The 19,766-nt window shown below is 44.3% G+C and overlaps 1 protein-coding gene across 1 annotated transcript in view; it reads right to left on the bottom strand.

Moving 5' to 3' along the window:
- The window catches only part of MAPRE1 (microtubule associated protein RP/EB family member 1), a 28,798-nt gene extending 20,335 nt beyond the window's left edge, over positions 1-8,463 (bottom strand). Inside the window, exons 1-2 of the mRNA XM_070420149.1 lie at positions 8,361-8,463; positions 2,598-2,721 (exon numbers count right to left, since the gene is read on the bottom strand). Coding sequence (XP_070276250.1) covers positions 2,598-2,718 — 121 coding nt within the window. The 5' untranslated portion in view covers positions 2,719-2,721; positions 8,361-8,463. The remainder of the gene's footprint in view (positions 1-2,597; positions 2,722-8,360) is intronic.
- Between the last annotated feature and the right edge of the window lie 11,303 nt (positions 8,464-19,766).

The following is a 19,766-nucleotide window of genomic DNA, read 5'->3' as shown; positions in this document are numbered from 1 at the left end:
CGGATTTAAGGCTAACAACCTGCGCTTCTGACTAACAAAGTAACTCATGTTTAATCAGCATGACTCTCGGGCACCAGTGTTTCACTGAACAACTTCACATGGAGCTTCCTCTGACCATCTGTAAAACTGAGATTAAGCTTCACAGGGGAAATAACAAAACAAGCTAATGAAACCAAGACTAGGACACAGTTATAAAATAAGGAAGTACAAAGCTGAATTAATTTTTAAAAATCGTATAAATGAGAGCAATAATTTTAAATTGATCCAAATGGCACTGGTCAGTGAAGGAAAAGTCTAGAGCAGTGGTTCTCAACCTTCCTAATGCCGCGACCCTTTAATACAGTTCCTCATGTTGTGGTGACCCCCCAACCATAAAATTATTTTCGTTGCTACTTCATAACTATAAGTTTGCTACTGTTATGAATCGTAATGTAAATATCTGATATGCAGGATGTATTTTCATTGTTACAAATTGAACATAATTAAAGCATAGTGATTAATCACAAAAACAACATGTATTATATATGTGTTTTCCGATGGTCTTAGGCAACCCCTGTGAAAGGGTCGTTCGACCCCCAAAGGGGTCTCGACCCACAGGTTGAGAACCGCTGGTCTAGAATAAGTAGGGTACAGGGGTTGAAGAGTCTGGGTTCTTCACTTGAATGAATGTTCAAGTCTCAATTTTGTTCTTGGCTGTATAACTATGGACTTATTACTCAATTTCCCTAAGCCCATTTCCTCATCTGTAAAATAAGATTAATAAACATCCCTATCTCATGGAGGTATAGTAAGCATTAAATGAAGATATATATATATATTTTTTTAATATATTTTATTGAACCTTTACAGAGAGGAAGGGAGAGAGACAGAGAGTCAGAAACATCGACGAGAGAGAAACATCAATCAACTGCCTCCTGCACATCTCCCACTGGGGATGTGCCAGCAACCCAGGCACATGCCCTTGACCGGAATCGAACCCGGGACCCCTGAGTCCGCAGGCCGACGCTCTATCCACTGAGCCAAACTGGTTTCGGCATGAAGATATATTTTAAAAGCATTTACAGCCCTGACCAGTTTGGCTAGAGCATCGGCCTGCGGACTGAGGGGTCCCAGGTTCGATTCCAGTCAAGGGCATGTGCCTTGGTTGCAGGCACATCCCCAGTAGGGGGTGTGCAGGAGGCAAGTGATCGATGTTTCTCTCTCATCGATGTTCCTAACTCTCTATTCCTCTCCCTTCCTCTCTGTAAAAAATCAATAAAATATATTTTTTTTAAAAAGAAGAAGAAGGAAGTTGGAAATCTCAGATTTAAAACCCTATCTATCAGGCTAAGGTGTTCAAACTTTATCCTGTGGGCAATTTAGACTGGAATCTTTGTCTTTCCTTTAAAAAAAAATAATAAAAATAAATAAAAAGCATTTACATAGCACTGGAACACAAGTGTTCAATTAAATTATTGCTTTCATTACTAGAAGAATCTAAAGATTCTAATTCTCGCCCTGGCCGGTTTGGCTCAGTGGATGGAGCGTCGGCCTGTGGACTGAAGGGTCCCAGGTTCGATTCCGGTCAAGGGCATGTACCTTGGTTGCGGGCACTTCCCCAGTTGGGAGTGTGCAGGAGGCAGCTGATCGATGTTTCTCTCTCATCGATGTTTCTAACTCTCTATCCCTCTCCCTTCCTCTCTGTAAAAAAATCAATAAAATATATAAAAAAATAAAATAAATAAAGATTCTAATTCTCTATCCCACAAACAATAAAAGAATTTAAGTAGCAGAGAATACATATCTCATCTTTCTTCTAGCATATTCTTGACTTCAGCTCCCATCCTGTAGTAAATCCAGTTTTGATAACCCTGACCCATTCCTTATGTCAAGGACAATCAGATGTAGACAGCAGAACTTGCAAAAGGTGAGACAGTCAAAAGGAACTAACCCTGTCGAGACCCTGATTTTGAACTTGAGCTTCCAGAACAGTGTCAGAATAATACATTTCTACTGTTTTTAAGCAAAAAAAAAAAAAAGGAGGGGGTGTGAGACAGAAGTCTTTAGAGACAGTAGAAACTGATAAGACCTTTATGAAAAATAATTACCAATATGCCAAGGTTGCAGGTATGATCCCTAGAGCACATACAAGAATCAACCAATGAATGCATAAATAAATGGAACAACAAATCGATGTTCCTTTCCTTCCCCTCCCTCCCTTCCTCTCTCCTTTCATCTCTTTCCCTAAAATCAATAAATAAAATTTTAAAAAAAAGAAATGCCACTGATAAACTAATTAGAACAATTATAATTACTGTCCTCAAATAAAACATTTCAAATCTAAATGTGAAAGAGCATAAATGGAGACTTTGTGGCTAAGCTGCAGGCCTCTGAATTCAGTTTCTAAGGCGGGAGATGGAGGACTCACAGGCCAGCCAGAAGCGTGCTCTTTTTAAGCACATTTCTTTCAGAAGTGATACCAGGGCAGGGCTGAGAAGAAATGGGGCAGCCCTAACATAAAATCTGAAACTGTGGCTTTTGCAGTCAGATACAGACCTGCATATTCCTGAAGGACCTACAGGCTTTCCTGGAAAAGTGGCCTACTGGATTTCTCTTACCTGAGCACAACTGTTCGACCTTTGTCAGATTCAACTGCAGGGACTCATTGATCCAGGCCAGCATGTCATGTCGACTTAGGTTCTCACTGGTGACTGACGTTGAATATACGTTCACTGCCATCTTCTATAGCATGTGAGGAAAAGAAAAGGGTTTGCATTATTAAGCATGCAAGGGAGAGCAAACATTTCCTTTCTACACATCACACAAGATTTGTGGGAACTCTCAATTTTTAAGCCTCACCTTCTTTCCCAAAAGGCCAAATCAGAGACACCAGCATTTTAGCCATGAGCCTGGAAGAAACATGGCCTAAAATGACTTGCCCAACAACAGCCAGCCTAAAATTTAGGCTCCATTTTAATGTGATTGGTATAAAATTTTAAGCTACAATGAACACTAAGTAAAGGGAAGGTTAAATGTTTTATGAAGGGAGCCTGATGCACAAACAAGAACATTCTATTTAGAAAACATCAGTTCAAGCTTATCCATTAACATATTAAAACTAGAGGCCCGGTGCACGAATTCATGCACAGGTGGGGTTCCCTCCGTCTGGCTGACAATGGGGGCCAATCGGGGCCATCTTGCCCAGTCCCGATCGGGGCTAATTGGGGCCAGCTGGCCGGGGGGAGGGACCAAGGGAAGTTGGCCAGCCTCGGGAGGTTGGCTGTGGGAGCGCACTGACCAGGGAACAGCTCCTGCGTTGAGCGTCTGCCCCCTGGTGTCAGTGAGCGTCATAGCAACCAGTCGACCAGTTGTTCAGTTGACCGACTGTAATGGTCACTTAGGCTTTTTATATAGATATAGATATAGATATAGATATAGATATATAGATAGATAGATGTTTACAGAAGTATCCTTCAAATGGTGGGCTTTTTATTAATTCCTCTTTTTTAAATTTTTTAAAAAATAATTCTTTATTGTTGAAGTATTACATATGTCCTCTTTTTTTCCCCCATTGACCCTCTCCAGCCTGCCCCTGCCCTCTGCCCCCAGGCCCTCACCGCCCCATTGTCTGTGTCCATGGCCATGCATACATGCATACAAGGTCGTTGGTTGATTACCTCCCACCCTCCCACCTTTCCCCCACCTTCCCTCTGAGATTCCACTCTGTTCCATGCTTCCATGTCCCTGGATCCACTCCATTCACCAGTTTATTTTGTTACTTAGATTCCACATATGAGAGAGATTATGTGATACATGTCTTTCTCTGACTGACTTATTTCACTTAGCATGATACTCTCCAAGTCCCTCCATGCTGTCTCAAAGGATAAGAGACTCTTCTTTTTTCACAGCTGCATAGTATTTAATGGTATAAATGTACCACAGCGTTTTCTCCACTCATCTACTGATGGGCACTTGGGCTGTTTCTAGATCTTAGCTATTGTAAATTGTGCTGCTGTGAACATAGGGGTACATACATTCTTTCAGACTGGTATTTCGCATTTCTTCGGATATATTCCTAGAAGTGGGAACACTGGGTCAAATGGCAGTTCCATATTTAATTTTTTGAGGAAACTCCATACTGTTTTCCATAATGGCTTAATTCCTCTATATAGTTTTCAATATTTTCCAAAAATTTTTAAGGACTATATACTCTTTTAAAATCAAAAGTAAGCTTTTCAATAACCTAAGTACTACAAAGGTTGTGGCAAATGACCTTACAGTGAAGAGTCCTTGGAACTAATTCTCTGCTGAGCCACCTGGTCACAGGAGGGCATCTGCTAGCCTACTAAGTACCAGGAGCTTCACAGACACTTGTCATTTAACCCTGACAACTCTTCAAGATTCACTTAACTCTCCTCATTTTACAGAGGAAAGAGAGTTTCAACATAGACACCCTGCAAACTGGCAACCAAGCCTGCCCAGCACCATTGTCCGCACTCTTTCCCCTACCCTAGAAAATACCACCCCTCACCCTTCTGCCAGGCTTTGAAATTCAAAACAACACACAAAAACAAATTAACTTGAAATGCTATTAAATGCGAGTGCCATCATCATCCTCATTCAATCTACAAACGTTTACCAAGCACTGTTCTAGGCATCAGGAAACAAATAATCAGTACAGACAAGTGGCTTGTCCGAACAGTTCACATTCTAGTAGTGTAAGTCTAACAGACCAAGTACTCAAACAAATGTCATTTCAACCACCACTAAGGCAGTTGGGGTGGTGGGAATGTTGGCAGGGAAAGCCTCTCTGAGTAGACGTTGGAGCTTAAGAATTAGAAGGAAGCAGCCATGTGGAGATCTGGAAGAAGTGTGGCCATAGCCCAGTGGGCAAGAGGGAGAGCAGAACAGAAGTGGGAAAAGTGAAGATGTGAGATCATGTTAGGACTCTGCAGGCCATGGAAAGGATTTTAGTCTCTAACTGTTAAGGGCTGTGGGATAAAATCAAACTCTCATTTAAGTTTGAAAAAGATCACCCTAATTGCTGATAGAAAACAGAGTGGGAAGGGAAGGCTCAAGCAATATGAGCTAAGGACAGGCTAATCCAGATCTAAGTGAAATCCTGGGGCAATTACCATGAGGGTACACAACTGTCAAACACTGGATTTCATAGTGACTTTGGCACTTAATAATTTCCTCATTTCATGAGACACCAATATTACCGATGGGAAGCGGGGGTGGGGGAGGAAGACTCAGCAAAATTAGAACCACCATAAGATCCCATGCTGTCTTGTGGCACTTCATTCCCTCCACCCAGTGACCGGGATATGAGTTGTTCTTCCCACCCACCCCTGTCTTTTGCACTAGGCTGCTGCAAGCCTCATGACACAGCTACAGAATGTGAAGGCTGGAAGAGACAGATATCTACCCATTCAACCCCTTGTTATGAGCAGGGTGACTGAGGTCTGGAGAGGTAAATGACTTACCAAGTTTGTGCCCTCACATTCCACACAACTCTTGGCAGAGTGCCTTGCATACAATAGGTGCTCATTAAATGGTACTTGTTTTTTCAGGTTGGCAGGACAGTGTCAAAGAGGAAAAAAAATGTATCTATGTAAACTAATTTCAGAAGCAAACCAACACTTTTACAATCTTAAACTCAAATGATAAAGCTGTAATAAAGAACCAGCACAATTTAGCTCCTGATTCCACTAGGAATTAATCCCCACATTCCCACAGCACTTCATTCAAACGTCTATGATAGGCATTACTGCACTGCACTATCATTATCTCTTCATTTCTGAATCATTCCAGGACCAGATTTGGGCCAGAAGGCAATTTGCTCTATGCAAAGAGCTGAGGATTTCAAGCAAGAAGGACCTGAATTTGAACTTGAGGATATCATTCATTAGCTGTACGGCCTTGGGCAAGTTACTTAACTTCAATGCACCTCAGTTATCAGTTAATGCCACCTACTTGAGAAGGATGAGGTTTAAATGAGATAGGTACATAAAATACTTGGCATGCAATCTGACACAGAACATTAGGTCCAGGGCAGGGAGGGATCTTGTCTCACTTATCCTAACTTCAGTGTCAAAACCAAAGACCTCACCACCATCTCTCTTCTGGATCAACTGTCACAGTGTTCAAATTAGTCTCAGTCTATTCTTGCAAAGCAGCCGGAGATAATTTTCTGAATCACAAATCAGATCAAGTGTCTCCCTGTTTAAAATCCTTGAATGAACAAATAAATGACATGAATACTGTGTGCAAAACACTATTATCAGTTACCAAAGGACACATCCAAACAAAAAAACATGGTCCCAGACTGAGCATTTGTTATCTATTTTGGTGACATTCATACATACATCAGGTAATGTGTGTGTCATGCTACCATAAAATGTCAGCAGCTGGTTAAGCCACATGTGACTCCTGACCACTCCCCAGCTCAGAAAACATTAATGGCCTTTCATCATCATATAATTTTAAACTCTTCATTAGCAGTACATTAATACCGGGTCCTATGTGCTCCGCAAACTCTGCAGCCACTAACTACATGAGGTTAGGCACCCTGTGAATGCGCCATAAACATCTACCAACTTACCCAATTAATTGGCTTTTCCAGGCAGTCAAAACAGAGCCCAGTTCTCAGAGCTACAGCTCCCCCTTCCTCCACAAGGATACCATTGCTTGGTCTCAACGGATGGACCCCACGACCACCCCACAAACCTCACCCTTAAATGCCTCCTTCAACCAAGTTTCGACTGCCATGAAAAAGCTTCCTCTTGCCTCCCCCAGGTAGCTCCTCCTTCTCCAGTTCGAGAAGGCTCCCAAACTCATTTTGATCCAATGCTACCTCTGAGCACCCTCTTACTTTCAAGGCACCATACTGATGCTATATAAAGAGGGAGGAGGAGATACCACCAGAAAAAAAGTGATGTGACCCTGAATAAACACCTCACCTTTTGGATCAAAATGGCTCACCTGTAAAAGGTGAACAGTATCTTCTGCACAACACTGCAATGGGGATTAAATGAGAATCTAATTGAAAACATTCCATTGACAAGTACATCACGTCCTAGGCTTTCCTATGTACCAGAAACTTTGCTAGTCACTGACAAACCAGGAAAAAGGACACACTGGTATGAAATATGCTCTCTCTAGGTCCGGACCTCAGAGAGGCAGCGTAATATAAAGGTTAAGAGCCTGGAATTAGAGGAGTCACAGAAGTGGGTTCAGCCACTTGCTGGACAGCATAAAGCAAATCTCTCCTCCTCTAAGAATCTAAGTCCATTCATTTATAAAATGAAGATGCTATCTCTTAGAGACAGAGTGAAATATTAAATGACATGATGCCCCATCAAGCACTTAACACATTGCCTGACACTTAGCAAGTGCCCAATTAGGAAATAATTATTCTTATTACTACTCTTTGAGACACCCCATTAGCAGTGGTTGCCAGGCCTGGTGTACCTTCCTTCAATGGGCCTCAGGATCCTCATCCGCCCACTGGGGCAGAGGCCAAGCTCTGCCCTGCAGCACCCTAGGGCAGCTGTGAAGCAGGGACTGGAAAAGCGCTGTTCATATATTGTCTTCCTAGTAGTTATATGAAATTATCTTGTCCATGTACGCATCTTCTATTTCCTGTCTCCCCACCACAATGTAGACTCCTGGAGAGGACTTTCAGGCCTTTGCCCTCCTGCTCCTGGTGGGTAGCCAGAGCTTAGCACAGTGCCTAGTACCTTTTAGGCACTCAACGAATACCCAATTAAGAAAGGAGTCCATTGAGCTGGCTTGGTTTCTGTTATGCACTGCGTTACAGCTTTCTGTATTATCCTTTCCCCCATTTCACAGATGAGAAAACGGAAGCCCAGAGAGGTCAGAGCACCTGCCCAAGGTCACACAGCAAGGAATCGAACCCAGGTCTGAATCAAAACCCGAACTTTTCATCATCAGGCAACACCGCCTACCACAGTGGGGGTTCCCAGAGCTCCCAGCAGGCCTCACTTCAACAACACATACCCCCTACCCGAGTTGGCCACCCCAGAACCTCCCACGACCTCGGGCCGATTCCACACCTCGGGCCGGACGCCACACCTCCGCCTTGGCCCAGAAGCCCCCACGCGCCGTGGGGCAGCCCCGCTTCCGGCCCTAAACCCCGCCCCCTGGGCATAGAGAAGCGCGCGCCCCCCAGTCCGCGCGCGCGGGGTCACGGCCCCGCCCTTCCCCCCCACCCACCCCGAACCGTACCGCCGCGAGGAGCGGCCCGAGCACCGTCCGAAGGACCCGCCGGCCTCTGCCCCGCCCAAGGCCCACACAGCCGCCCCCCCACCCCGGCTGCCGCCCCGTGCCCGCTGCCCCGTGCCCGCTATCCGGCTCACCGGCTCGCGGAGGAACCACGTCCACTGCCGTGCCCGGCTTCGGTTCCGTCTTCGTCTCGTTCAAACCGTCCGACCCCGCCCGCCCGCGCGATGACCTCACACGCACCCCCCCGTTACGCACCGACGTAAAAGCTCGTCATCGTCCGCCGGCTCCTTTTATAGAGACTCAGCGCGCGCCCGGGGCGGAGCCCAGTACTCTGATCGACAGCTGAGGCACCCAAGGGGCGGGGCAAGACTGCCGGGGCGACGCCGCCACGTGGTCTGCCACATCCAACGATATCTCGCCTTGAGCGCCGTGTGACTCCGCCTGGAAGGCGGGGTCCAGCTACAAATTCTCCGCCCCGGTAAGCCTCCCCCAACCCCTCAAAAATTGGGTTTTACAATGAATTTATACAAAAATAGCCCTGGCCGGCTTGGCTCAGTGGATAGAGAGTCAGCCTGCGGACTGAGGGGTCCCGGGTTCGATTCTGGCCAAAAGCACATGCCTGGGTTGCAGGCTCGATCCTCAGTGCGGGGTGTGCAGGAGGCAGCCGATCAATGATTCTCTCTCATCATTGGTGTTTCATTCTCTCTCTTCCTCTCCGAAATCAATAAAGAAATATATTTTAAAAAATAGGTTATTAAATAAAGACACTTGATAGGAACTTTAAGGAAAAACTGTAAAAAGTCACCTCAGGGACACATTCTGTCACCCCGTATCGACATGCATTTATTTTCTTGTTAGTATAAAATCACCTTGTTTGTTTATGCCTTTTTGACTGCCTTTTCCTAAGTTCCATGGAAGCAGAAACCTTCTCAGTTCTGTCCCACTGGTGTCCCCGTGCCTGATACATAGGTTCTTAGAGACTCGCTGAAGGAATGAATTACACCCACTTTACAGAAGAGGAAACTCAGGCTCAGTGGGTCACTTGACGGGCTTGGCATCAGAAGCTGACCCAGGTTTCGAGCTAGTTTTCTGGTCTAGATACCATTTCTTTATGTATTCAAAAAACATATATATTCCCTAGTCAATCAGGCCCTAGGGATTTGATGGTGAGCAAAAACTAGACAACCTCTGAGCTCTTAAAGTTTCCAGTCTGGCAGGGGAGGCACAAATCATAACTAATGACACAAATCACTGTTTAATTACAAAGCAGACTTAGTGTTATGCAGGAGGAGTATGTGGCAAGGGTGATGGCTCATCACTGCACGGAATAGGCTCCTGGAGGCCCTTTCTGGGCAGGGCTCACCCAATTAGTTGCAGATGCCTGGAAAGATAATCAGGGAAGAATGTGAGGTGGGGAATTGGGTCAGGAGCTGTTTACCAATCAGTCTGGAGGCATTTAAATATGAGTACTGCTGGGTGTCTGGTATGTAGTGCTCCAAGAGTACATCACAAGGAGACCTGACTTCACCTGAGTAGTATAGGAAGGCTTCTCAGAGATGATCTTTGCCCTAATGGATTAGATGTAACCTGGCAAAGCGTTAAGGAAGGAAAGGGCAAGCAAGAGGATATAGCAAGAACCCTGTACCCAAATGATTACAGCAATATTAGTAACACTAGTAGCCCGGTGCACAAAATTCGTGCACATTAAAAGGGAATTAATTGCCCTAACCGGTTTGGCTCAGTGGATAGAGCATCGGCCTGCAGACTCAAGGATCCCGAGTTCGATTTCGGTCAAGGGCATGTACCTTGGTTGCGGGCACATCTCTAGTGGAAAGTGTGCAGGAGGCAGCTGATCGATGTTTCTCTCTCATCAATGTTTCTAACTCTCTATCCCTCTCCCTTCCTCTCTGTAAAAAATCAATAAAATATATATTTTTTTAAAAAGGGAATTAATTAGCGGAGATATTTTAATATTGCTATTTGCCCTTTCTCTATAATAGAAGTGTGAGAGATTAAAGGAAATTAGTAAAATGTATATGAAAATAATATATAAATTTATTAATAAAAAACAGTAACAAAAGGATATAACAACAGAGGCATGATATAAAAATGACAAAAACATGATATGAAAACAACAAAAACATGATATGAAAACAACAAAAACATGATATAAAACAACAGTGATGTAAACAATGACTGATAAAGTGATTAAACTTATTCTAATATCTCCCTGTACACCACATTAAGAGTGAAAACACTTTCAGAGTGCTTGACTAATTTCCCTTGTGATGAAGTATTTAGAACTTTAACTGTAACATCACATGCTCTTCAAACTTGAGAGAAAGCAACATATAACTGACCATGTGCGAAAACAGGTTCAGGAAGGAATATGCCTACTCTGTCTAGAGTTTTATCCTTGTGATTTATTAATAGTCATCACAAATGCTGGCATCACAGGAAATTATCGTCGAATCAATTTAAATGGGAGGCCAGTGTCAGATGGGGACAAATTTACACTTGGAATCAGAACAACCTCTCCCTCTGCAGATCCTGTTAGTACTTCAGCTTCCATAATGTTAGGTCGTAATCTTTTGATAATAAATCTGGTACCATTACAAAGACCCCATTTACTATTGAGATTTCTCAATAGCATGATGATTGCACCCACTTTCAATTTTAATTTATGACACGGCATTCCTGAAGGAATAATACTATTAAGAAATTCAATGGGAAAATTTTCCTTTTCAGCATCATCTGGGGAATCAATGGAATCATCACTCAAATATGTGTGAAAATCTCCATCGAGTATATCCAGAATTTCTTCATTTATTTTTGAACATGCTCATTTTTTGGACAAAGAATTGCACGTTTAGATATATTTTTAATATTATCTATAGATATAGTATTTCCAAAGGTAGCTTCAATAATAGATCCATTACAAATCATTTCACAGGGGATTTCAATAATATCCATTCCTAAATGAAAACTGCTATCAAGTTTGCCATCTCCAAGTTTCACTAACCATCCACTATAAGCGGAATCCTCTGATCTCATATTTGTTGTAAGAGACAACTTTCTGAAACATCCCCAAACATTGCAGTACTTTAAACTCGTTTGTACTATGGCCGATCACATAGCATGTGGTACAATACTGAGACATTGTCAAAAATCCCTTCCAAGAAGGAGAACTTTCCCACCAAATACAACATTCAGACTCATAATTTCTCTTAGTAATCTGTCTATGGCGTTTATAGCATGACTGGATGCCATGGTGCATTCATCAATAATGAGAAGTTGGGCCTTTTTAATAGTTTTAGCAACTTCACTGTTTATATTGAGTCTAGAAATTGAAGTTTCATTGAATGGAATTGGTAATTTATATTGGGAATGAAAGGTGCTTCCACTGAGAAGTAAATTTGCAGCAATTCCTGTAGATGCTGTGGGTAAAACAGTACCACCACGACCTCTAATATAATGTATTAAAACTTTATACAGATATGCAGGTGAATAGGATTCCTAGCTGGCAGGCCCCTGACAGCAAGCTGGCCACGTGTCGATTCAGTGAGGAATGGGGCTCCCTCCTTCCTCTTGTCAGGGTCCGGGGTGCAGGTGAATGGGGTTCCTGGCTGGCAGGCCACTGACAGCAAGCTATCCAACAGCAGATTCTGTGAGGAATGGGGCTGCCTCCTCCCTACTGTCAGGGTCTGGTTCGAAGGCCGGCCATGCCCCCTGTTGGGCCAGACCCAGAGTTCTACCACACTGTGGCCTCCGCCTCAGCAGCCCAGGACTGACTGCTGCTGGGCGCTCCTGGCGCTCCAAGGGTGGATTCTTCCCTCAGGCCTCTCGGAAAACAGCTTGGGGAGGGCGCAGCCCTTGGCAAAGTGACCCAGGACTCAGTACTTCCACGCTCTGCTCTGAGGGCAGGTTCCTGCCTGAAACCTCGCCCTGAGGGCGGGTTCCTGCCTGACACCTCGCCCTCCAGGAAACAGCTGGGGGAGGGCGCAGCCATTTCAAAGACAACCCCAGCAGGACTGACTTCCTTCCGGTTGGTGCGCCTCAAGTTGAGATGTTACACCCAGGGTTTTTATATAAGTAGATTAGCCCTGGATGGTGTGGCACAGTGGATAGAGCATCAGCCTGCAGACTGAAGGGTCCCTGGTTCGATTCAAGTCAAGGGCACATGCCCGGGTTGCAGGCTGGATCCCCAGTAGGGGGCGTCCAGGAGGCAGCCAATCCATGATTCTCTCTCATCATGGATGTTTCTCTCTCCCTCTCCCTTCCTCTCTGAAATCAATAAAAATATATTAAAAAAATATTAGTAACATTAGCATTATAGTGAATTGACAGGAAGCATGGATAATCAAGTAAAGATATTCAAACATGCCCTAACCGGTTTGGCTCAGTGGATAGAGTGTCAGCCTGCGGACTGAAAGGTCCCAGGTTCGAATCCGGTCAAGGGCATGTACCTTGGTTGCGGGCATATCTTTAGTAGGGGGTGTGCAGGAGGCAGTTGATCGATGTTTCTAACTCTCTATCCCTCTCCCTTCCTCTCTGTAAAAAATCAATAAAATGTATTTTTAAGCCCTGGCTGGTTTGGCTCAGTGGACAGAGTGTCAGCCTGTGGACTGAAGGGTCCCAGGTTTGATTCCGGCCAAGGGTACATGCCCAGGTTGCAGGCTCAATCCCCAATTTGGGGTGTGGTGTGTAGGAGGCAGCTGATCAATGATTCCCTCTCAGCATTGATGTGTCTCTCTCTCTCCCTCTCCCTTCCCCTCTGAAATCAATAAAAATATATTTTAAAAATGTTTTAAAAATATATATTTTTAAAAAATTTAAAAAGATATTCGAACGCATTTAGGAGTATCTTTACTCAATCACTCGTGCTTCATATCAAAATGTATTACCCATGCCTGGCCAACATGGCTCAGTGGTTGAGCGTCGGTCGTCCTATGAATCAGGAAGTCATAGTTCAATTCCCAGTCAAGACATTTGCCCAGGTTGTGAGCTCCATCCCCAAGTGGAGCATTCAGGAGGCAGCCAATCAATGATTCTGTCTCATCATTGATATTTCTATCTCTCTTTCCCTCTCCCTCTCTGAAATCAATTCTTTTTTAAAATGTATTTTATTGATTTTTTACAGAGAGGAAGGGAGAGGGATAGAGAGTTAGAAACATCAATGAGAGAGAAACATCGATCAGCTGCCTCCTGCACACTCCCTACTGGGGATGTGCCCACAACCAAGGTACATGCCCTTGACCGGAATCGAACCTGGGACCCTTGAGTCCGCAGGCTGACGCTCTATCCAGAGCCAAACCAGTTAGGGCTGAAATCAATTTTTAAAAAATGTTTAAAAAGAAAAGTGTTAACCCTCATTTTATACATGAGGACATTAAGTTTCCAACAAGCTAAGTGAATGTCATAAATAGCAAAACCACCAACAGCGTGCTCAGTGGTGGGAGCATTGACCTATGGGTTCAAATCCTGACTCTGCTAGGAATTAGAATTGAATGAGATATGTAAAGTTCTTGACACTCCTAGCACACTAGTATGTGCTCAATAAATGTTAGGGATTTCTGAGTCCCTTTTGATTAATGTCAATATTCAATTAATGTCAATTGTTGTCAGCATTACCTGAAGGCCATTTTGGATGGAGGACAGGACATTAGTGTGGTGGGTGAAATCAGTGGAGAAAGCCAAGTCAAGAAGAGCATCAAGTGCTAGACTAGAAGTTTGGACCTGGTTCTGGAAACAGTGCATCACAGGAGGTTTCTGAGCAAGGGCCTCTGAAATCAAACTCATCTACCCTCCCAGGAGACAGCTCCCAGAGAGGTGAGAAAGGGGCATGTGATATGCTCACAGTACCTTCTTGTCCCTGAGAGGGAGCTAGCCAAGGTCATCTGGGTCAGATTAAGCCTTGACTACAAAGGGCCAAAGACTAAAAAGAAAAAAAAGAATTTCCATCCAGGAGAAATAGCTTTAGAGACTGTAATAGGCATCTTTAAGCAACTGTTTTTGTTTTTTTTAAATATATATTTTATTGATTTTTTACAGAGAGGAAGGGAGAGGGATAGAGAGTTAGAAACATGGATGAGAGAGAAACATTGATCAGCTGCCTCTTGCACACCCCCTACTGGGGATGTGCCCGCAACCAAGGTACATGCCCTTGACCGGAATCGAACCTGGGACCCTTGAGTCCGCAGGCTGACGCTCTATCCACTGAGCCAAACCGGTTAGGGCTAAGCAACTCTTTTAATATGCAAAGTAATCTCATTATCACAGAAACAAATTGTGGGTCTCCTCTCCAAAAACAAACAGAAAACTATGAATTCAAGGCCTGAGTTTTCTAAATGTGTTACAAGTTTATTGAACTCAAAAATGGTGTTAGGAGGTCTCAGCTGCTTTGAGGACCGCTAGTTCATAAAGGTCACAACTACAACAATAAATTATAATGCAGAGAGCTTTGTGCTGAGATAGATTCTTCCATCTGTCCACAGAGAAGAACTCAGAGTAGGGAATGGCTCCTATTCCTACTTTGGAATGGGGGCAAAGAAGGCTTCCTGGGAGAGGTTAGAACCAGAGGACTAGTCAGGCATAGGGGAGAAGGCTGTTCCAGCCAGAGAACAGCATGTGCCAACCTCTGCTTTGTTTCTGCAATTGTGGTAGGCAGTTAGACAGACATGAGCAGAGCAAGGATGATGGGCCAGGTACAGAAGGTCATCGAGGTGGAAAATCCTGGGTGCCCAGCAAAGGACAAATGTAAGGTGGGGCCTTGCCGCCAGGGTGACCTTTCCTCCCCTAGCATATCACTGGTCATGCGGTTTGGACCCCCTGACCTTTGCTCCTTAGAGACAACATCTAGGCCTCAGTTGTATTTTAGCTCCAAGCCCAGAAGAGCAACAAAACCAGACCAGTGACCCCACGGCTGACCTCAGGACCAGCAGCATTGGATAATGACCCCCTGCCCTGGTGCCCACCAATCAATCAGTGGAGACCTAGACCCTGAAAGGACACACCTAGAAAGCTGCTGAATATTCTATTAAGATTTTCCCCTGGGACTGCCCTAAGATCACCCTTAAGGAGGACCCAGCACCTTTCCCTCACCCCACCCCCAAGGAGTGATACCATTACCTTCCCAAGCTCCAAGGGCCCTTCCTTTACCTCTATAACTTGTTTCCTAAGCCCAGTTCTCCTAGGAATCACTTTTTCTACCTCTGTGACTTACCAAATAAATGTTCTTTTACAGTTGGACTCTTGGCTCTGAATTCTTTCCTAGACAGAACTCAAGTACCAAGGTTGCTGAACCCATGTCTGGTCTGACCCCACCGTTTAACACCTGGTTCCCTCTGCCTACAACACAATGCTGAGAGCTTAGGATGAACCTCAGCTCAGAGAGCACAGGTAGGTTATAAGGCCTGCAGCACCAGGATTTATATGTACACGGTTCTCTTTGTATATTTCACAACTAAAAGTTTTAAAAGTAAAAAATAACCAAGTGCAATGTATGATTCTGGAATAGATACTAGTCAAAATATATTTATTTATTTATATATTTTTTCTTCTTCTATAGAGGCATTATTGGAGCAATTGGCAAAATGTAAATAAGGTCTGTAGACTAGATAAAGAAGTGAGTGAATATTCATTACCTGATTGTGATAAATGTACTGTGGTTATGTAAAACAATGTTCTGGTCTTTAGGAAATACACAGTGAAAGATTTAAGGGTAAAGAGACCTGCAACTTACTCTCAAATTTTCAGAAAAAAATAATAGAGGATGACAAAACAAATGCGTCAAAATGTTAACACTTGAGGAATTTGGGTGATGGGTATTTTTCTGATGAAACCTATATAATTTTATTAACCAATGTCACCCTAATAAATTCAATAATAATTTTAAAAAATAAATTTAATAAATCAATAACGTTAAACAGAAGGAAGAAAGAAGGTAGAAAGGTTGGAGGGAAGGTGGGAAGACAAGTTGGAAGAAAGTAGGGAAGGAAGAAAGGAAAATAGGCAAATTGCATCCCATGCTGCAAAGGTTAGCAAGTAATTTCAAGCTCCAGCAAAACAAAAAATAAAACTACACATACAAAAAAATTTAAAAATAAAGAAATAGATGCAAGTAAGACCAAGGAGAAATAGTAGTAGATGTTGGCTACACAGAACAGATTCCACCTCACAACTCCTTTTCCACTAGCTGGGTGGCTTGGGTTTATTAAGGGAGTTTGCAGTCTCAGTTCTCTTACCTATAATCATGGTGATCACAGCCTCACTCCAGGGTTGCTAGGAGGATTCTCTAGCATAGCAATAAAGCAGTGCCATTTGCTCAGCACTCTTCTATGCACTTCACATATGCTGAATCATTTGATTCACACATCAGCCTTAAGAGGTTGATATCATTTATCACTGTTTTACAGTTGGATAAACTGAGGCAGAGAGTCTATGAGGAACACCCAAGGTCACAACTCAGGAGGGGATAAAGCTAGAATGGGCACCCAGCCTGGCTGCAGAGAGGAATCAAGGACCAACCCAGGCCGGGAACAGAGGATCATTCAAGAAGTAGCAGTTGGCAAGAAAACCTTAGGAACTGAGGTCCAGTGGCAGACCCTGTTTGTTTGGTGCTGTCCAGAGGCCAGTCCCTACATCCCCAAGAAAGATCCTGTCCACACCCATATACTCTCCCTAACAAGGAGCAAGGGAACCCTGTGGGGTGTGGTGATGGACATACTTCAATACCAGATGCTGCTGTTGCTACCGCCCAGCTCCTCTGCAACATCTGGGGGAATATTACCCTGTCCTTTAATTTTTAAACTTTTATTATTAATACATAATAAATAATTAATATGTTAGTAAATGTTGCATGTTACCATCACTTCCGGTATCCAGTCATTCACACTGTTAATAGCTTGCCATATCACAATACCATCCAATGCATGTGAGGGCTTGCTCATGCCAGGCACCAGGCAAAGCACTTTATCCAGATCATGCCCAAGAACGCTCACAGTAGCCCTAGGAAGTAGATAGGATTTATGATCCCCACCTTTTAGAGATAAAAAGAAAACCAAACAAAAAGTCCAAGCGTCACCTGCCCACAGTGATCCTGGAAACATGCCAGACCATGGAAGATTGCTTCATAAAAGGCCCACAGGTGCGGGACATTCATCCCCTTGCCACTGAGCCTGCAATCACTTGTTACCAACTCTCGCCATCTTGAGAAAACTCATGAAGAACTGTCCCCATAGGACAGGCCTCCCCTAGTCTGCCCCACAGGCAGGCTAGGATCAAGGGCCCCTCACCTGGAAGGCTCGTCCATCTCCTCTCTTGGCGTTTCGAGGCCGGGGCTGTTTATTTTGCTTCATCCTGTCCTGGCATTTGGTGCAGCACTGTACACAAGATGGCTTAACAGGGCAGCTAAGGTCCCTGGGGTCTCAGCACCTCAGAGAGGAGTGCCAACCAGCTCACTAATTGCCAGTTGTCTCACCATAGCGACTCACTGTTTGTAGCCCAGCAGCATCTAAAAACATAATTTGGTTTCTCATTCTTCACTCCAAATCTGGGCCATATCACTTAGGAGCTCAACCTGAAGGCACACAACTACAATCGTGGAGGTGGCTAGGATTATAATCTATCTTACATATGAAGTAACAGAGGCGCAGAGATACCAAGTCCAAGTAATGCTCAACTGATACACTACACGGGCATCCCCCATTTACACACCTTTCTCCCTTAAATCTTTGTAGGCTCCTTTTCCCTGACTAGGCTAGAGGTAGTGATATTACCGAAAGGGGACCTGGCCCTTAGAGGGTCTGCCTAGGGCTGGCCGGTGGTGGTGGGTTCTTGAATTCATGCAGGAAATATTTCACAACAAAAGTGTGATTTTTTTTTTTAAAAAAAATACTGATTTCAGAGAGGAAGCGAGAGGGAGATAGAAACATCAATGATGAAAATCATTGATCGGCTGCCGTCTCCCACTGGGGATCGAGCCTGCAACCTGGGAATGTGCCCTTGACTGGAATAGAACCCGGGTGGGACCCTTCAGTCCATAGGCCATGCTCTATCCACTGAGCCAAACCAGGTAGAGCAAGTCTATGTGATTTTGAGAGTACACTTATTAAAGGTGGGGACAGTGAAACAAGGAAGGCTTAGCATAGAACAGGACAGCCTAAGCTGGGCTGCTTTGGTTGCCTAAAAGGTATAGGGAAGAAATGAGCTGAGGTGGGGCTGCTTTAGCTCGCTGGGAAGTCAGAGGAAAGGGGGCTTTAGAGACAGGTTTAGGGGGTTAGCCGCTGCCCATTACTCCCCTGGTTGCGTCTCCTGGGGTCCCTTAGAGTCCCATGCTGAGGGGTAAGTGAGGTACGCACAGGCTCACCCTGGGAGCTTCGAGGGTTTTTAAAGGCTGGGAGTTTTGGGGAGGTATAAGGGGAGCTTAGCTTCTATGCTAAGCTCTTTCATATTCCCAATAGAATATTCATGTTTTATGCTGATATGCCAAAATGAGATTTATTCCCTTAACTTCATCTGTCCTTGCCTGTGGTTGGCACAAATGGCAGGTTGTTATTATTGTGATTTAAACTATTTATCGATTTGGGAGAAGTGTGTAGACCATTTACTTTTACATTTTTAAAAATTTATTTTTAGAGGGAGAAATATCCATCTTTTCCTCAACTTATCCATTCATTGGTTGATTCTTGTATGTGTCCTCACCAGGGATTGAACCCACAACCTGAGCATATCAGTACAATACTCTGACCAACAAAGCTATCCGGCCAGGGCTTAAACCATTGTGTTCTTGGTTTCAGGAAGATAGGATTTACTAGATGGATGCACACTGTCTGGTCATGGAACTGTTTCCCTATCCCACTTGCCAAGGAATTTTCCCAGCTTCTTCCTATCCTACCTCAGGGAGACACCAGGACTATGGCACACTCTGGGCTTGGGACACCTGGCTAAGTGGTCCCAGGACAGAACTACTGAAGGGAGTTGCCATGTTAAACTCAGAAGAGCAACAGGCACATGCCCCTCCCAAAAAGCTAAAGCCATAGGCAGCTATGTTAGAATCATGGGGTCACTCCCAACCAGTCCTTTCCCTGGGGCCAAGTCCCCTCCCTGAATGTGGCTGAACTGCAGCTAGACTTGGGAACAGTGTGGAAAGGGTGCTAGAGGCATAAAGAACTGGGAGACAACAAGCCTTTAAGATTCCAGTCACTTATTTTTGAAGCCACGATTTAGAAACCCATTTACTAGCCCAGTGTGATCCCTGACCCAAAGGCATGGAATTCTCAGTCTCCACTACACATTCAATGAATCGAAAACTCAAGGTGGGGCCCAGAAATCTCTTGAATAAGCCTGTCAGGGTCTCCATTGGAGTTTGGAGACCAGAGCCCTAGTCCTTGCCTGCATTCACTGTGCTTTGGATGACTGACCTACTTCAACAGCCCACCCTTGCACTTGAGCCAGGCTCTCCTCCCATCCCCACCCATCTGGCCTGCAAAAGAACACAAAGGACACCAGACAGTTATAGAGAAATACTGATTTTAATCCAA

This window comes from Myotis yumanensis, unplaced genomic scaffold, assembly GCF_028538775.1.
Source record: "Myotis yumanensis isolate MYYU_CA2020_CCGP unplaced genomic scaffold, mMyoYum1.0.hap1 SCAF_7, whole genome shotgun sequence".
NCBI lineage: Eukaryota > Metazoa > Chordata > Mammalia > Chiroptera > Vespertilionidae > Myotis > Myotis yumanensis.
The sequence above is the reverse complement of the archived record's forward strand: the minus strand, read 5'-3'. Positions and strand labels throughout refer to the sequence as shown.